The following is an 18114-nucleotide window of genomic DNA, read 5'->3' as shown; positions in this document are numbered from 1 at the left end:
TCAGTGTTGCCTGACTATCCTCTTTTCTACTACCACAACTCTGGTGATAATGCTTTTTAAGTTTTTCAGGAGGTTTAAGGCCTGGAGTGTTTTTCAGAGCTACGAATGGAGGTTAACTATTTTAAAGCTCGTTAACTAATAGGCAGTCACGCTAAAACCTTGTCTCCAGGAATCAGCTAAACTGACACTTGCCTCTCTTTACTTTTGCATGTCTCCTTTTCAAAAAAGTTTTATCAATGCTTTTTGTTTGTTTTTTGTCTTTGCTTTTTTATTCTGGAGTCATTTTCCAGTAACCTGCCTCCTAATAGAACCCTCCCTCTTAGAAAGAAAAATGTTTAAGTAACACCAGCCAACACAGCAGCCAGTCTGACTGTGTGCAGAATTTTGCAACATTTATCACTACTCTGCCAAAAGAGTTTTCCTAAAACCAAGAATATTCAACCACATTTATTTTAAATTTTGATGTCTTTCTGTTGCTTTCATTTATGCTATTGTTGTTTTTATTCTAGCTTCTGCTTTCTTAGCTCTACATGGGTTCATATAGATTTTCCTATGTTTGTCTGAATTTATTGTCTTCATGCCTTATAGGAGTGTAATATTCCTTTACTTTTTACACACCACACTTTGTTTAACCATCCCCCCAGCTGATTCCACTTTGGTTCTAGTTTGTCTTTTCTCTTCCTCTTTTTTCTGTCTTCCTTCTCTTCTTCTTTTCCTTTTCCTTCCTGTATTCTGCCTTCTCCAAGAAATGAAGCTTTCCCCTCTAGACTAACTGTGATTTGAAGCCGAAACCTTTTTCTGCATTTACTACACTTTTTGAATGAATTTTAGTATCTTCTGTACTTTTAAGGTGAGTTGAATGTTTTGTACTTCCAGAAAATAAAATTTAAGTTTTTTGCGTGTAGCCTTAGACAAACTTTCTGTAAGTCAGTGCCCTTGATTAAAAATAAAATTTTCCCAATACTGGACTTAACGCTATACATTGGCATTAAGTGGAAACTGGCTTAAATCAAACTGATTTAACTTTACAGAAATAATATTATGAGACTAACCTATTTCCAGACTGAAGAGAATCTTATCCTAAATTAACAGCAAGGAGCACGTGTCCTAGTCAAATTGTCAAGAAGTAGTGAGATTATGTAGTATAAGAAAATTCCATTACACAGCAAGAGTTCTGTATAACAGAGTTATGTGCATGTTTCACTATGTGACTGTATGCACTGTGTGCAATAAGAGTTCTTTGTTGATCTTGTTACGAAGAACTCTCTACCCTGAGTAATTCAGGGGAAAAAATGCTTTCTCTGATCTCCATCCCTCATACATCTATTTTATAAAAACAAAAAAAGCGTTTGTGTACCATTTGCTATATAGGTAAGGGAGGGACGAGCTGTGTTGAGGTAGCGGGGACCTTCCTGTCCCCCGTCTCCAGTGTGCCAGGGCCCTTCGCTTTCCTCCCCTCTGCCTGATGGACGTCTGAATCAAAAGACAAAATAAAAGATTCGTTAACAAGGAGTGTGGTGGTGTCTCTGTCACGCTTTCTTTTCTGCTATTAAGTTAAAAACAATTCATGATTAACTAAAGAATAAGTTAAAATAATGTGTTTCTTTGCCATGTACCGAGTGAGAATGTGATTTCTAGCTATGGAAACCTTGTAACCAAAGGCTGCACTATAGCATCTGACATCTCATACATTCATAAACTTTTGCTAATAGTTTCACTGCAACATTATAATTTATTTTTTCCTATATATAGCAAGAGAAATTTTGAGATTAAGTTAGCCTATAGAAATTCAAAATGTTAGTTTTTTCTCAGGTTTTTGTTCCATATTTGTATTACTTTCCTGTTTGCATTTTCTCTTCCTTAAATCACATTTCCTATCATTTTCCTATCATTTTCGATGAGTTAATTCAATGTTATGACTATTTCCTGTCCTGAGAAAGTAAACGGGAGACTGGATTTAAGGCAGTCATAATTCCTTGATTTGCATGTCTTAAGGTCCTGAAAATAGTGTGCTATCTTTCTTGGTAATTCGGAATCTTTTTGTTCTTTTTGTTCATAAAGTTCATCATTATTTGACAAAAATCGTTGGAAAAACTAGAAGACAATCTGGTAGAAACTAGGTATAGACCAACTTGTAGCTGTATCCAAGATGAGCGCCAAATGGGTTCATGATTTAGACATAAAGGGTAATGTAAGCAAATTAGAGATCAAGGAAGAAATTATCTCTGTGGATACGGGAAGAGTTCATGACAGACTGGATAGAGAGGGTCACAAAGAGTCACTGGACAACAAATTCTAAAAGACTTAGTGGGTAGTAACTCTGATCAACACAGTGACCAACCATAATTCCAAAGGACTCGTGATGAAACCTGCTGCCCCCCTGAAAGAGCAGATTGAGGCATATATTTATTCCTTTTCTTTCCTTCTTTTTTCCCTTCCTCCCTTCCATGGCTAATTCAAGAATTTGTTTTGTATAACTACATATTTGTATGGTGGCTTTTTGGTTTTTTTTAACCTTCTAAATAGGTGTAAGAGTGCGAAGGGAAAAGAGGATTTGGAACTTTAAAAAAAAAGTAATAGTTCAGACTAATTCATAAATTGTTTTGACTTTTAAGTTTGGAGAATTGTATTCCATTGAGAGAATGTGTGCATGTGTATGTGCACACGTGAGGATTTTTTTCATCATTGGTAAATGTCTATCTTTAACTTTTACAGAATTGCTGGGAGATGTGCTCAAAGATAGACCACAGGAAGCTGATGGAATTGATTCCGTAATAGTGGTGGACAATGTTCCTCAGGTAGGACCTGATCGTCTTGAGAAACTAAAGAATGTCATCCACAAGATTTTTTCCAAGTTTGGGAAAATAACCAATGATTATTACCCAGAAGAAGATGGAAAAACTAAAGGGTAAGTAATGAAAAAGGTCAATTATCCTTTTCAGGGGTCCCTGACAGGCTGTAACAGTCATTGTTTTAGGACACCCCCCTCCTCTATATCAGTCTGCCACAAGGCAAGCAACTAGAGAAAGAGAAAAGAAAGTAACACTGTGGGTGTTGTGATCATGGAAACTTGCAGAAATCACTTTCAGAAATCCAGTTACTGTTTTGTCTTACTGCCCTCACAATTCAAATACAATGCTACAATTCAAGCATTTAGCCACAAATCCTGAGAAAAGGCTTTAACAGAAATGTAAGCTGAAAGAATTTTAGGAAGGTAAGAAACACTATTTTACCTTTTTTTTTTTAATAAGCAAGAAAAATCTAACCACTTAAAAAAAGAATAGCAAGAAACAGGTTTGTGCACAGCGTAACAGCCCATTAGTTATTTGAATGTATTTCACAAGCTATTGAGATGTGAGGTGAATACCAGTAATTCTGCTACCTTTTTTTAAAAATAAGTTTTTAAAATTAAATTTTTTTTTAATCAGCAAAAGTCTGCCTTTTTGTCCCTTCCTTCCTCCCCCCAGATTGAAAACAAAAGAAAAAAATTTGACTTCCTAACATGTATAGTCAAGCAAAACAAATTTCTGTATTGGACATGTCCTAAAGGAATGAGACACACAGACAGGAGAGAGAGAATATGACTATATCATTGATCAGAGTTCCTGAGTCATTGTGTAAATTATTTTTTTGATTCACTCTGCATCAATTTGTGTAATCCCAGAATTCTGTCTGACGTCATCCCCTCTAAGAATTGGGTTAAATACAAGGACCAGTTAAGGACAAAATCCCTTCTTTTTTTTTTTTTTTTTTAAAAGGCACTTGGGGGTTAAGTGACTTACCTAGGGTCACGTAGCTAGTAAGTGTCAAGTGTCAGAGAGTGGATTTGAACTCGGGTCCTCTTGACTCCAGTGCCCATGCTTTGTCCACTGTGCCACCTAGCTGCCCAAACAGATTCCCTTCTTTTGGCAGGGTGATGGGGATGGTATTTGTGGGAGGAGAAAACTATAGGCATGCAATGTTGTATACAGTGTTGTATACTGTCAGATACTGTTGCTTTGTAAGGAATGTATTTAGTGGGGGTATTTTGGGAAAGCAACTAGTATAAAAAAAACTGTCAATGAAACATTTTAAAAATAAATGGTAAAATTTGAGGAAGCAATACAGAAAGGTGAAAAAAATGCAGCTAGGTGACAGTCTGAATTTTGAGAGAAATGACCAATAACCTTTTTATATTATAATGAAATTTTCCTCTTTTGTGAAACAGCTTGAAAAGTCTACCAGCTGTTGGTTGTATTGGTCATACTAAAGTAAAACATCCTTTGAATATCTTAGTTATTTTATCTGTAATCAGTAAACATACTAATATTCACTAACTGACTTTGATTTCTGTTTGTTAAACATTCGTTTTATGTTTGTGGAGCTAGAGAATATTTTTCTGTATTTCCATTGTTCAAGTTTATGTTCTGGTTAAGGGATTTGTGCTAGCTGCTTTGGCTGAAGTTTGTTAGATTTTTTTTGCCTGTGGAAGACATCAGATGAGTGTGTACCTAGTACCTAACCTTTATTGGGTTTTATCCACAATGTTAAAAGGATTCCAACTGTCCAGTCACAAAGAGGTTTAATGACATGTCAACATATGCCAAAGACTAGTTGTGTCAGCTACTTTCCTTTTGTACTTCTTATATTTGTACAGTTATATTTTCCTGGAGTATGTCTCCCCTGCTCATGCCCTGGATGCTGTTAAAAATGCTGATGGCTACAAGCTTGACAAGCAGCATACATTCAGAGTAAACCTTTTTACTGACTTCGACAAGTAAGTACAGATTTTGTCTATGGCTTTCTTCATACAAACATGCTTATAACAGCTCTGTGATCTAATCAGTGAACTCTAATATTACATTGTTTAATAATTGGTCACGGTCTCTTTCAGATACATGACAATCAGTGATGAATGGGACATTCCAGAAAAGCAGCCCTTCAAAGACTTGGTATGGTGTTTTGCTTTACCTTTAGGTCCAAGGGGTTTAAAATATCTAAATGCTATTTTTGAAATCCTTCAGAACCATCAGAGAAAACAAAGGTGTCACTGATCCTTTGTTTTGATAATTTATTGTGATTAAATTTGAAAATAAATTTTTGATGACATGTAATAAACATTTTATTCCACTTTATTATTTTAGGGAAATCTCCGCTATTGGCTGGAGGAGGCTGAGTGCAGAGATCAGTACAGTGTCATCTTTGAATCCGGGGATCGTACATCCATATTCTGGAATGATGTGAAGGATCCAGTCTCCATCGAAGAAAGAGCGGTGAGAGTCAGCTGCTCTGGGGCTCCTAGAGCAATATAGTATGGGGAACCTGCAAAACCCCTCAAAGGATACCTATGTCATCTGTCTCTAAATTTGGCCTTTTGAATAGAGACCTTACTTTTAACATTTGTATGCTTCTTAAAACCTTTTTTTTTTTTGTTAAGTGTCATCATATGAAAGTTATATGAAAGGATATCACTTTCCTTCTCTGAGATTATAGCTCCATAACTGTCCATTATAGTTTTCTTCTGCCAAAGTAAATTGGGTCATAAAAATGAAGGTATTTGATTCAGTAAGACTGAGCAGTAGTCTTCAGTTTTGTAATTCTCTCTTGTATATGATTGTTTTCTCAGTTTTTGTTGGTTAATGTTGGTACTGATTTCCACAGAGATGGACAGAAACCTATGTGCGCTGGTCTCCCAAGGGCACCTACTTGGCTACATTCCATCAAAGAGGAATTGCTTTATGGGGGGGAGAAAAATTCAAACAAATTCAACGATTCAGCCACCAGGGGGTGCAGCTTATTGACTTCTCACCTTGTGAAAGGTATGCTTTATGAGATCTGATAAAGATTCATTTTAATGCTTTGAGTGCTCATTTCTTATCATGAGAAATCAGCTCTTATTTCATTCAGTATTTCTTTATAAAAGTATGAGAGATATTGTCTAGCAAAGGAGGCTAAACTTATGTGAAAAGGTTTGGATGTGAAAGCAAATGGAAACTGAATCTAAAGTACAAAGATCTAGTAAGGCCACGTTTAGGTCCTTGTCAGTACAGGCTGTCATGGTCAAAAAGTAGTCCCTTCAGTGTCCTGCATCTTTAGGAGGAACATCTATATTTTTCTTGAGTATTTAACCCAGTTTCCAGTTTTCTTTTTGTTTTTTTTTTCTTTTCTCCTTATTCTTTAACTCCTTACTCTTGGGCTTCTAGTCCAACTATTGTATTAAAAAACATTTTAGAAACAGTTTGACTTGTGGCTAGCTGGGAAATTTTCATCTTAACCTCTGTCTGGCTTTTGACATTTTGCTTTCTTTTTCTTCCCTTAGCTTTTTTGATATTAATGTTTTCACTCTTTTATGCTTTTTCCTTCAGTCGTTCTTCTTTCTCCCATCCCCTGTATTTATCCTTCCAGGCTCAGTTTTCCATCTCTTGTTCTTTCTACTTTCATTGTCTTACATTGTTCATCATTACATGGTTTTAGCTTATTACCTGGATGCTAAATGACTTCCAGATTGTTAACTCTAGTCCCAACCTGTCTTATAGCTCACTTTGCTTATTTACTGTCTCCTCCTTCATTATACAAACCACAAACAACTTAAGTATTTTGTTCATCCCTTTTCTCTTACTCTTCCCACAATAAGAGCAGCCGTATTTTTCATCTGCTCAAATGCCACCTTTTGTGTTGTGCAATGTGAATGACTGATAGAGCTTACTTGTGTTTCAGTATAGAATATTGTTTTAATGTTTTAAGTTTGAATAGGATGAGATGATTAGGGTGTTGGCACAGTTTGTACATATCAAGGAAATTCTAATTAGTGTCGGACAGGCCTATCCAACCATGTAAAGTAGCTCAAAATAGGAGTTTCATGGTAAGATAAACCATGGTGTGGGGTCAATCCCAAATTGAGTTTGTCAGGCCTTGGGTAGTCCTGCCAGGAGATATGCATTCAGCTGAAGGCATTACCCAGGATATTTTGGGCTATTTCTGTCTCTCTTCTCAATGTTTTCCTCTTTATTTTGCCATCCTGTTATAAGGAAGCAACCTGGTTTAGAGTTTCTTTTTTTCCATGGTATAAATAAACAGATGCTCTCGAGATAGAAAACAAACAATAATGTGAATAGTCAGGCCTCTAGGCACCAAGGTTCCCCAGCTGATGAATGTTAAGATCTGACTCTCATTTTATTTACCTTGTTTTGTTAATTCTACATTAATAGAAATGTATGAGAGTTCCTTTTTCCCTGGCTCCCAGGGCACACACATTATTTTATTTGGATTTATTTATTTATACATACATACATACATACTATCTAGACTTCAAAGGAGAAATGTTTTTCAACTGTATCACTTAGCACCAAGAATGCCACTTAGAGCTCTTGAAATCCAGTAGTAGTAACTGCTGAAATAGAAGCCTTTGAGCTGCTCTTGGGGCTGTAGGGGTAACTCCGTCAGTCATACCCCACGTGATTATGCCACTTAGTCTTTCAATCTCGGTCCCTTTCTCTCTAACTTGGGGGTGGATAATAACCTGCCTTACTGTGTGGTTGTGCCTATCAAAGGAAGGAAGATACAGGGAAGTTTAATATAGTGGTATTTCCTTCTCTCTCCTAGGTATCTTGTGACCTTCAGCCCTCTGATGGATACACAGGATGACCCTCAGGCTATAATCATATGGGACATCCTCACAGGACAGAAGAAACGAGGATTTCACTGTGAAAGCTCTGCTCATTGGCCCATTTTTAAGTAGGTTCAATATTAGCATCGAAGGTGGTCTTTATTAGACTCTAAAATTGTGGAACTTATAAGTAGTAACATGTCTGATTTTTTTTCCTTTTTTTTTGCGTAGGTGGAGTCATGATGGCAAGTTTTTTGCCCGAATGACAGTAGATACTCTCAGCATCTATGAGACTCCGGTAAGTGACGTATCTATCTAGGAAATAGAGTATTTAATGTAAGCAATTTTGCTTGATGGCATCTACTTCCATTCCCTTTGCCTTTTCAGGTTAGTAATTGTCTGGATTCTGGGCTTTGACGATGAAGGCTGGCCATTTTCTAATGTCTGTCATCCAGCAAATTAGTGTTATATTCTAAGCTTTCCTTGGGCAGAGTGAATTGAGGCCTTGTACTAGATATTTTTTAGTGTTAGCCAGATTTGTATTTTATATTGTATCTTGCCCTCCAGTTGCATTTGGACTGATTTTTGTGAGAGCTCTAATTCTGATGTGTTTTTGTCTGGCTGTATCTTTTTCTTCGTAGTCTATGGGTCTTTTGGATAAGAAGAGTTTGAAAATCCCTGGAATTAAGTGAGTATTTCTCCTTTGAGGAAAGCCTCGTTTCCTGTTTGTCCTCTGTCTTTAAGTAATGTCGGTGCCTTTTGTTCTGGCCATTTTCCCCCCTTAATCTTGGGATTAGTTAACATCTCCCATGAATTTTATTTTTGAGAATGGCTAGTGCTCAGCCTAGTAATTATTTTTCAGCAGCTACTCTAGTTCAGAGGGAACTAGGCTAGCCTGCACTTTATTTTACAGAAGCGTTAGTCATGAATCTTTAATCCTATTTGTGCTGAGGTCAGACAATATGGTTGTAAAGAGGTCATAGTTTCCAGCTTAATCAGTTTCATGGAAGCTCATTTTTGTGGGTATAAACTGAACCCTAAAACACAGTTCCCCATCTCCCACATGCTTGCTGTTAGTCACAGGATGATTTGTAACCAAGTAAAACCCAACACTCTCCTATCATAACAAACTAAGTTTCCTATTGATAACATTGTTTATGGATACCTCAGTATGTATTGTCTTAGATTTGAGTTATCCTACTCCCATTTTGCAGTCCTAGTACAGTTATGGTCTATATTCTTGTCAGCTTGTGTATGGAAATATTTTTGAGACGTTTGCATGTGTTAGATGATTTATCTTTATAAATTGTTGTTTGTAATAACTTCCAGTACTATGAAGAAAAAATGTGGATAAGATGTTTTGTACCACCCACAGTCCTTCTTTGCACGTATGTTTCCTTGCATATCTAGCTTTTTCTGCTCAGTTTCTTCATCTGTGCAGGGATGGGGTTAGACTAGCTGGCCTCTAAGGGCCGTTCCAGATCTAGTCTGTGGTCCAGTGTTGTCAGTCTTTGAAAAAAACATCAGATTGTAGTTGAACTTGTCCATTTTTATTTATACTGCGTGTTCTGTCACCTGGCCTTGTAGCTTATGTATTTATAATGTTTATATAAACTAATAGCACAACCCACTATCTTATTCCTCAGCATTTCCTGGAATTATCAGAGCAGATTAAAATTGCTTTAGTTGTTATTCTTATAGTAAGTTGATCATAATTCATTAATTATCATAATAAGTATTTTGATAATATCTTTTCCCACAGGGACTTTTCTTGGTCACCTGGTGGTAACATAATTGCGTTTTGGGTGCCAGAAGATAAGGACATTCCTGCCAGGGTGACCTTGATGCAACTCCCCACCAGACAAGAAATCAGAGTTAGAAATCTGTTTAATGTTGTTGACTGCAAGCTACACTGGCAAAAGAATGGAGATTACTTGTGTGTCAAAGTAGACAGAACTCCAAAAGGTACCCAGGTGAGTAACTACAGTGATTGCCTAGTTTCCTGGGAACTCAGACTTTTCACTTCATGTTTAAATAGCCCAACTCACTACAGATAAAGTATTTTTGTTTTGCCAGATTGTAGCATGAGTTTTCTTTATTTTTTTGATAACTCATAAATAGTGGTTTAAGATTTACAAGCTAATTTTGTCACAACAAGAGCTTTGTGAGGTAGATATTATCCACTCTTAATAGAGAAGGAAACTGAGTTTGAGAGATTAAGCGTGACTTGTCCAGAGAAAGCCAGATAGCTGATGAGTGTCTGACCGGAGATTTAAACCCCCAGGTCTTCTAACTAAAGCCATCTAGTTTTCTACTACCTCGGGTTGCCTCTCTCTCTATAACACTAACCACATTTACATAGCACTTTTTGGTTATGTGTCATTGAATTTTGTGATTTAACAACTGCAGTTGATATGAAAGTATCTAACTAAATTTGTAGCTACCATGTCAGATTACTATATTGTAGGAGGGGAAACGTTTTAAAAAATTAACCAAAGAGATGATTTTTCTCTCCCTCTTGTTCTCTTTTCCAATTGAAAAAAAAAAGGGTGGGATCCAAAACCCTTGTAACAGATATGTGTAATTAAGGAAAACAAATTCTGCAGTGGTCAAGTCCAAAAAAGATATCTCTCATTTTGAACCTTCAGTCTCATCACCTCCCCAGGAGGTAACATCCTTCATCGTCTGTCTTCTGGTTAATGCTATTAATCAGAGTTTTCACATTGATCGGAGGCCTTTGTTTTTATAGTGTTGCCATCACATAAATTGTTTTCTTTGTTTTGCTCACTCGAATCAGTACTTACAAGTCTTCCCAGGTTTCTTTGAAACTGTCCCCTTTGTTATTTCTTATTGCATAGTAATATTCTACTACATTCATATACCATAATTTGTCTTATCCTCTAATTAATGCCACCTCCTTTGTTTCCACTTCTTTGGATGAACAAATAAAGCATTTATTTAGCATTTACGTGCGGCAAAGGGCTGGGATCTGCTGAGAAGGAGCCCAAAACATTCCATTGCTTTGACACTACGGAAAAAAAAGTTATTGTTAGCAAAATCTTTGTACATCTGTACACAAGCAACAGAAAGTTCCTTTTCCTCTTATTTTGATCTTACTCGGGGTTAGGTTGAAAGCCGTACAGTTTAGTAATAACTCTTAGGACAAAGTTTCAGATTGCTTTTGGCCAGAATGACTGGACCAATTAACAGCTCCACTAGCGGTTATCAGTACCCCTGGTTTTCCCACAGCCCATCCAATACTAGTCATTTTCTTTTGTTGGTAATCTGCTGGGTGTGAGGTAGAATGTCAGAGTTGCTTAATTTTTTTTATTTCTCTATTAATGATTTAGAGGATTTTTCACAAAGCTATTGATAATTTGGATTTCTTCCTTAGAAAGCTTTCGGTTCACAGAGCTTTAGGCCATTTACCAGTTAGGGGCAAAACATTAATTTAAAAAAATTATTAATCTCACTGGGGTTAGAATCAGATGATCCATATTCAAGTTCTTGTTCCCCTGTGTTCTAGTTGGGCAGATAATGTACCATTTGGGGGCAAGTCATTTAACTTCAAAGTAATTATGTTTCTTATGTGTAAAATGAAAGAATCAGATTTGAAAACCTTTTAAAATGCCTCCCAGCTCCAAAAGTCTCTCTTTGACTGACTTTAGAGCTCTTTCTGGATTATTACTATTACATGATATTATTATATTTTACGATATGTTATTATATTAAAACAGTATTTTTCCTTACTTTTAAACAGGGTGTAGTAACCAACTTTGAAATCTTCCGTATGAGAGAGAAACAGGTGCCTGTCGATGTAGTAGAAATGAAAGGCAAGTTTCACTTTTTTGTGTTTCTTATGTGCCATATTTATGTAACTAAGCAAGGGAAATGCTTCTCACTTTTTAAATTTGAACAGGAATTTATATTCCACTTGGAATTGACCGGAATCTGAATATATGTGATTCTCTTGCAAAAATTTCATTTCCAAGTGATATGTTGAAACTTGTAAAAATGTTTAAGGGAGAGCTTTAATGCTGTATTACAGTAAGATAGTATTTGTGAAGTGCTTTACAAACCTTAAAGTGCTACATAAATACTATTAATAGTTCCTATTTGGTACATACTGTCTTATAAAAGTAAACTTTGTAGTTGGCTTTATTTTGAGAGAGAGTTATTAGTGATTACATTTGACTTTTCCAGCTTGAATATTTTTCTTGAAAAAAAATTATTTATTTTTATACTTTCTTACATGACTGGAATTTCTCCCAGTATCCCTTAATTTAGCCCTCTCAGAAAGCCATCTATATAACAAAGAATATTTTTTAAAAGGGAGGAAAAAAAGAAGAAAAAAAGGAAATAATTAGCATAATCAATTAATACCTAGTTTTAGTTGAACTGTAGTATTATTTTCACCTCTGCAAAGGAGTGAGATGGGAGTATTATCTCATTTCTCTACTTTGTTTTTCATTCACTTTTGACTTTTTTGTGGTTTTTTCCATTTACATTGTGGTAGTCATTTTTCTTGGTTCTGTTTACTACAGTGCATCAGATTGTGTAGATCTTTCCATGCTTCTCTGTATTCACTTTTGGTTTTTTTATTTCTTAGAGCTCAATAATATTTCATTATATTCATGTACCATGATTCTAGCCATTCCCCAATTTATGGGCATCTACTTTGTTTCCAATTCTTTGGCATCCCAAAAAAGTGCTACTATAAATAATTAGATTTGATTATATGGGGCTTTTCTAATTTTCTGTGACTCTCTGGTCTGAAAACCTAGTTGTAGAATTTCTGGATGGGTCTTTTATTTACTTTATTTGCATATTTCCATTTCCAAAATGGTTTGGTTGCACTGACTCCCAACTCCACCAACAGTGCATTAGTATGGCGGTCTTTGCATAATTTCTCTGATGTTTACTATTCCCATCTTTGTCAATTTACAGACTGAATTGAAACCTTGAGGTTATTTTAAGTTTGCATAAGTCTTTAATTGTTAATGATTTAGAACATTCCTATTTGCTTGAATATTTTTAGTGTTAGATGAAGATGGGCTGCATCAGAGATGTCAAACTCACTGGAACCAGATTTAAACGTAACTGAGAAATGTTTGACAAAATAAATAAAAATGCAGTACAACAAAGATAATATTAATTTGTTGTTGTTTAAGTCATTATGAGGTCTGCAGGGATCTATGGGGTTTGATTCCAATGACCCACATCCTTTTCATTCCATTGACAAAATGCTTGTGTGAGTGGTTGAACACAGCATTTTCATGCCTCAAGGAAAGTACTCAGAAAACCACACACTGAGTGTGGTTCCTAGGAAAAGTTTGTAACTCAGTATAAACTAACATTTGTGAAAATACTTAATTCTGTTGTTTGAAACCATACTTTCTAAGGATGTAATTCCTCCCTTTTTGCCTGTAATGGGTTACTTTTTTCTTTTTTTAATAATAACTAGCATTTACGTAGTACTTAAAAGTTTGCAAAGCAATTTATAAACGTTAACTTACCTGATCCTCCAACAGCCCTTTGAGGTAGGTGCTCTTATTATTGCCATTTTATGTGTGAAGAAATTGAGGCACAGAGAGGTTAAGAGACTGCCCACTTTTAAGTGGTTTATCTCCAGTATTGCTGGAAGCAATTCCTGGATTTACTTCTGTCTGGCCTATTGATCTCCTCTTATAAAGGATTACACAGATGTTAATTTACCAAGTTAAATATCTCATTTTAAGCATAAATGTGTCTTCATCTTTGATCTGTCTTGGAAAATCACTATATTGCATAACAGTTTGTAATCTCAGGTTTGTGAGGACCAAATGAGAAGTGCTTCACAAGCCTGATACTGATTTATCAGTAATTGTTGAAGACCTGGGTTTGAATCCCTTCTCCTACACTTAATTTCTTTGAGCTGCAGTTTCTTCATCTACAAAAGGGGAATGATGTTATCTGTAGTATCTACCTCACCAGGTTGTTTTAAAGCTCAAATGGGATAATGTTAGTCACACTGTAAACTTTAAATCACTATATAAACACCAGCTTTTATCCAGTGAAAGGAGGTATGAACCTCTTTTTCTTCCAGAAAGCATAATAGCCTTTGCTTGGGAACCAAATGGAAGTAAGTTTGCTGTTCTACACGGTGAAGCTCCTCGAATATCAGTTTCCTTCTACCATGTGAAAAACAATGGAAAGATTGAACTTATCAGTAAGTAGACTTTACTTGCCTTTATTGGGAACAGATGCCTCTTTCTTACTGTTTTGTGTCAGTGATGTTGTATCGTTTGTCCCTTGTGAACAGTGCTCATTTTACTTACATAGGAGCCAGTTTTTCCCGTAGCTTAAACTCACATAACAAGATATTGTTTAAATGTTCAATAAAGATAAAAAGTGAATTACAGTTTAAAATCATTGTGGATGGGAAAGTTGAGACCTTTTTGGAAACTGTGTGTATTAAGATACTATGTTTTACAAGACCCAAATGTGGAAAGTATAATCAGATATTCTTGGTCTTACTTTTGAATGTGCATATTCTGAGCGATAATTTCTCTTGTTCTGTGGAATAGATTGTCTAGGTATAGATAGTCTAGGTTTCATTGCTATGTCAGTATGTGACTTGGTAGTGGAAACTCACTTTAAAGAGTTGATCACATTGACTGATATAAGGCAAAAATAAGCAGTTGAAAGTTGTTTGGGAGATGGGAAGCATACTTTCCTATTATACTTTCCTTATAACTTGAATGATTTACGTTGTTCTTCCAAAAAGTATTACTTCAAGTTAAATGTCTCCCAGTTCCCTTTAAGTGAGGCACACACATTCAAATATGTGTTAAATAACCATAAAGACTAAGAAGATAGTCTTTTTAAAAAAAAAAAGTCAGGCATTTAAGAATTACCTTTTTAAAAATATATACCACACTGAAATCTGTTAAAACCATAATATTGCAGAAAGGAAAAATAACTGAGTAATCTCTGCCTGGAATGTCTGTCTCCCATCCTCGTCATCTCTGCCTGTTAAAATTCTCAACTCAGTTAGAATTCCCTCTCTAAGAAACCTTCTTTGGCCGCCTCTGTCAGAAGTAATCTTTCCTTCCTCAGATTTTCCCTAGTGCTTCTGCTTTTTTTTATATTATTTGTTTTGCCCTATCGTAATTGTCTGAAGTGCAGTGAATGTTGTTTGGCGATGCTTGCTGTTAGTCTAAGTTCCACAGAGACAGGAGCCGCAACGTGGTTATCTTTGGGTCTTCCCCACTTCCTGGAAAAATGCTTTGCCATGTAAGAGGTGCTTTAAAAAGGTTGGTTGCATAGATGGATGGGTGAATGAATGCTTTGACCTAGAAAACCATACAGCTTTATTAACATGTTTAAAATGAATAAATAAACTCCAGTTTCTAAAAATAATATACGACATGAACTTTAGTGCACAGACTTTATAACATTTTGGCTGCTGGAGGTTGTTGTTGATTATTGGCTGTGTTTCAGATAGGTGAGGTTGCCAAGTAAACGACCTCTGGAAAAGTGGTCCTGTGATTTTTGAAATGAGATATTTAATAGGTGAACTTGTTAAGCAAACAGAATTTTTTAAAAATCCAGAAAAAGCATATTTGAGCTAATATCTAATTAAAAAAAATAGCAGGAATACGCTAACAAAAAAGAAACTTCTAAGTGGAATTATTTGCCCAGATCATCCTATTTTTAAAAAGATTTTCATGGGAAAGTTGAGTTCATCAACTTAAGCAGTATCATTAAGGTTTCCAAATTTTTCCTCTTTGCCCTTTAAAAGGAATTTTAGACTGTTATTTACTTTGGCCTTTAAATGATAGATAGTCTTTTGTGAACTCTGGAAAACTTTAAAGACTGAGTTTTAAATAGCATTTTATTTTTTTCCAGTGACATGTAAAGACAAGTTCTAAGATTCATTTTTTTTTTAAATTGTAAGTTTCAAGTTTTCTCCCCCCGCCAGATGATAAGTAATTTGGTAAAGGTTATATATTACAGACTTGTTTTTGAAGCATTAGTGGATTCACTGAATCCACAGAAATGATTAGTTAATTTTCTAGTAGGCCTTCAAGGAACAGCGTAAACTCATCACCACGCCCTCTTTGGTTTGTTGTAATGTCATTTATCTCCTCAGGTAAAGAAACAGTTTCCTTAAGAAGAAGATTTTAACAAAATATTAACTTCTTTACAGAAATGTTTGATAAGCAGCAGGCAAACACAATCTTTTGGAGTCCCCAGGGTCAATTTGTTGTTCTCGCTGGTCTGAGGAGGTAGGTTTCTCTTATTCAGTACCTTTTGCTTGTCTCAAGAAATTTGCCATGCATGGTAAACACAGAAAATTGAGATTTGGTTCTTGTTCTTTGGATTCCCTCTTTGTAACATGAACAATTGTCCCAATGTTTGAGGTGCTTTATAGAGAATATATTCTTGTATGTTGGAGAGGTGATCCTATCTGTCCTCATTTTACAGATAGAGAAACTGAGGCCCAGAGAGATGAAGTGACTTTCTCCAGGTCACAGCTGTAATAAGTGGCAGAAAAGAGGATTAAACTGTTGTCCTCTGATTACAGATGCTGTGTTTTTTCCACTGCATCTATTGGTGCCCCTCTAACATTAACACATAGCAATCTGTCATCAGTGTCCTTAGACTTGCAGTTGTGTGATGGAAGCAAATAAAAGTATAATTTGCAAATGCCAGGAGACCTAACACACTTTGATGTATTGTGATTTCTATGTGATCATTTTCTGTAAGTTCCATTACTCTGTTGTAATTGAGTACTGAGCTATCATTTTCTCTAGTAATAATACTTTCATAGGTTGCATATCTTTTTGAAGGAAAAATGTTTAGTTACCTTTGAGAATATCCTTATTGCTGAGATCAGTTGTACAATAACTGAAAAGATCCTCTTCTTTCTTTACATGACGACCATTATCACAGAAGGTGTAGTGTTGCAGGAACATGGCTCTCATGCCACTCCTATATGCTATTGGAATATACTCCAGTTGTTAACTTTTCCAGTTTAATTTAATATTGCTATCATTTATCCATCTGTGAGGCCATAGTCTTCCTTTAAATGAAATGCTACAGGTAAAGCTGAGAGATGTCAAAGAGTTGTGAGGTACCTTAGTGGTTTACTCCATCCCTTAATCTCTAGCTTTCTCCTAATTGTCAGGGTAATACAGGCTATTTGTATGTAATGACCACCTTATCTCTACAGCATGAATGGTGCCCTGGCATTTGTTGATACATCAGATTGTACCATGATGAACATTGCAGAACACTACATGGCTTCTGATGTTGAGTGGGATCCTACGGGCCGTTATGTTGTAACTTCTGTGTCCTGGTGGAGCCACAAGGTAAATGCAGTTGTTGCTGGGCCTTTGAAAACAGGCAGTGAATGACATGGGTAATGTTGTGACTTCCTTGAGTGTCTTGTGTTATCATAAATTGCCTACTTTCCTAAAATATCAAGGAAGGGGAACGTGCTGGAATTATAGGTCATGAGTTGTCATATAATAGAGGCCTCTGTGCCTTGGAGAACCAGTCAAAGTATGTTGTCCCCATCCTATGTCCCTCTGCCCACTGGGTCTGGGTATACTGAAGTATGTTATCAGCATCACAAATTCTTTGCTGTTGTGACTTGGCTACTAGCAGTAAGCCTATTGCATACCACCTGCAGATCTTTTTCTTAAATCACACTTAAGGCTACTTTATATAGCGGATTGTTGGCATTAAGTCTTTGGGTTGGCCTGCTGAGCACCAAGATCCCAATTGTGAATTACTAGAGTAGGGAAAAAAGCATAGAAATTGTCCTCTTCACACTCATCAAAATTTAGATGGAGAGAATTACGTCAGAGAAGATAAAGTGGACTTTAGTAATTGCCAGTTGAATGCTTTGAGTCATAAAAAGCAATCAGAATCAGCTCATAGGGAAGATCAGAGCCTCCTGGGCAGAGTTAGAAGACCTGGAATTTCGTTTGTGACTCTGACTGGCTCCCACATATATACACTGTGGCCTGTTTCTCCCTTTAACTTCAAGCTTGGATGTCCCATAGACCTCAAGCTCAACATGTCCAAAACATCTTTTTCCAAATCCACCATCTTCCACAATTCCCAGTTGCTGTCAAAGGGAGCATCTTTCTTGTGTTTTTTCAGGTTTGTAAGCTTGGTTGTTTTCTTTGACTAATCGGTTCTCCCTCACCCACATAAATAGGCAGTTGCCATTTCTTGCTTCTTTTCTGTCTGCCCACCAACTTTCACATGTGACCACGCTCTTTACTCAGCCAGTTTCTGCCTCACTTCTTGCCTAACATATTACATTTTACTCCGTTAGTGTCCCTGCCTCAAGTACACTTTGTCTACTGTGGTCCAGCCTTCATATTGCTGACATAGTAGCAACAATTGTATCATTAAAAGTGGCATTAGTTGTAGTTATTTCTACCATTTCACATCCCCTTCCCGCCATCCTACCCATACACTAGATAAACCCCATTACCTTACACACACACACACACACACACACACACACA

General features: G+C 36.2%; 1 protein-coding gene across 1 annotated transcript in view; it reads left to right on the top strand.

The window, feature by feature from the left end:
* The window catches only part of EIF3B (eukaryotic translation initiation factor 3 subunit B), a 30466-nt gene that overhangs the window by 5842 nt on the left and 6510 nt on the right, over positions 1 to 18114 (top strand). The window contains exons 2-14 of the mRNA XM_027874429.1: positions 2716 to 2908; positions 4637 to 4756; positions 4874 to 4931; positions 5124 to 5252; positions 5641 to 5798; positions 7582 to 7713; positions 7817 to 7883; positions 8227 to 8273; positions 9348 to 9558; positions 11346 to 11418; positions 13671 to 13793; positions 15777 to 15855; positions 16803 to 16941. Coding sequence (XP_027730230.1) covers positions 2716 to 2908; positions 4637 to 4756; positions 4874 to 4931; positions 5124 to 5252; positions 5641 to 5798; positions 7582 to 7713; positions 7817 to 7883; positions 8227 to 8273; positions 9348 to 9558; positions 11346 to 11418; positions 13671 to 13793; positions 15777 to 15855; positions 16803 to 16941 — 1529 coding nt within the window. The remainder of the gene's footprint in view (positions 1 to 2715; positions 2909 to 4636; positions 4757 to 4873; positions 4932 to 5123; positions 5253 to 5640; positions 5799 to 7581; positions 7714 to 7816; positions 7884 to 8226; positions 8274 to 9347; positions 9559 to 11345; positions 11419 to 13670; positions 13794 to 15776; positions 15856 to 16802; positions 16942 to 18114) is intronic.

Source organism: Vombatus ursinus, unplaced genomic scaffold (assembly GCF_900497805.2).
Source record: "Vombatus ursinus unplaced genomic scaffold, bare-nosed wombat genome assembly UNPS02014807.1, whole genome shotgun sequence".
Taxonomy (NCBI): Eukaryota; Metazoa; Chordata; class Mammalia; order Diprotodontia; family Vombatidae; genus Vombatus; species Vombatus ursinus.
Note: the sequence above shows the minus strand (reverse complement) of the source record. Positions and strands in the feature narration are given on the sequence as shown.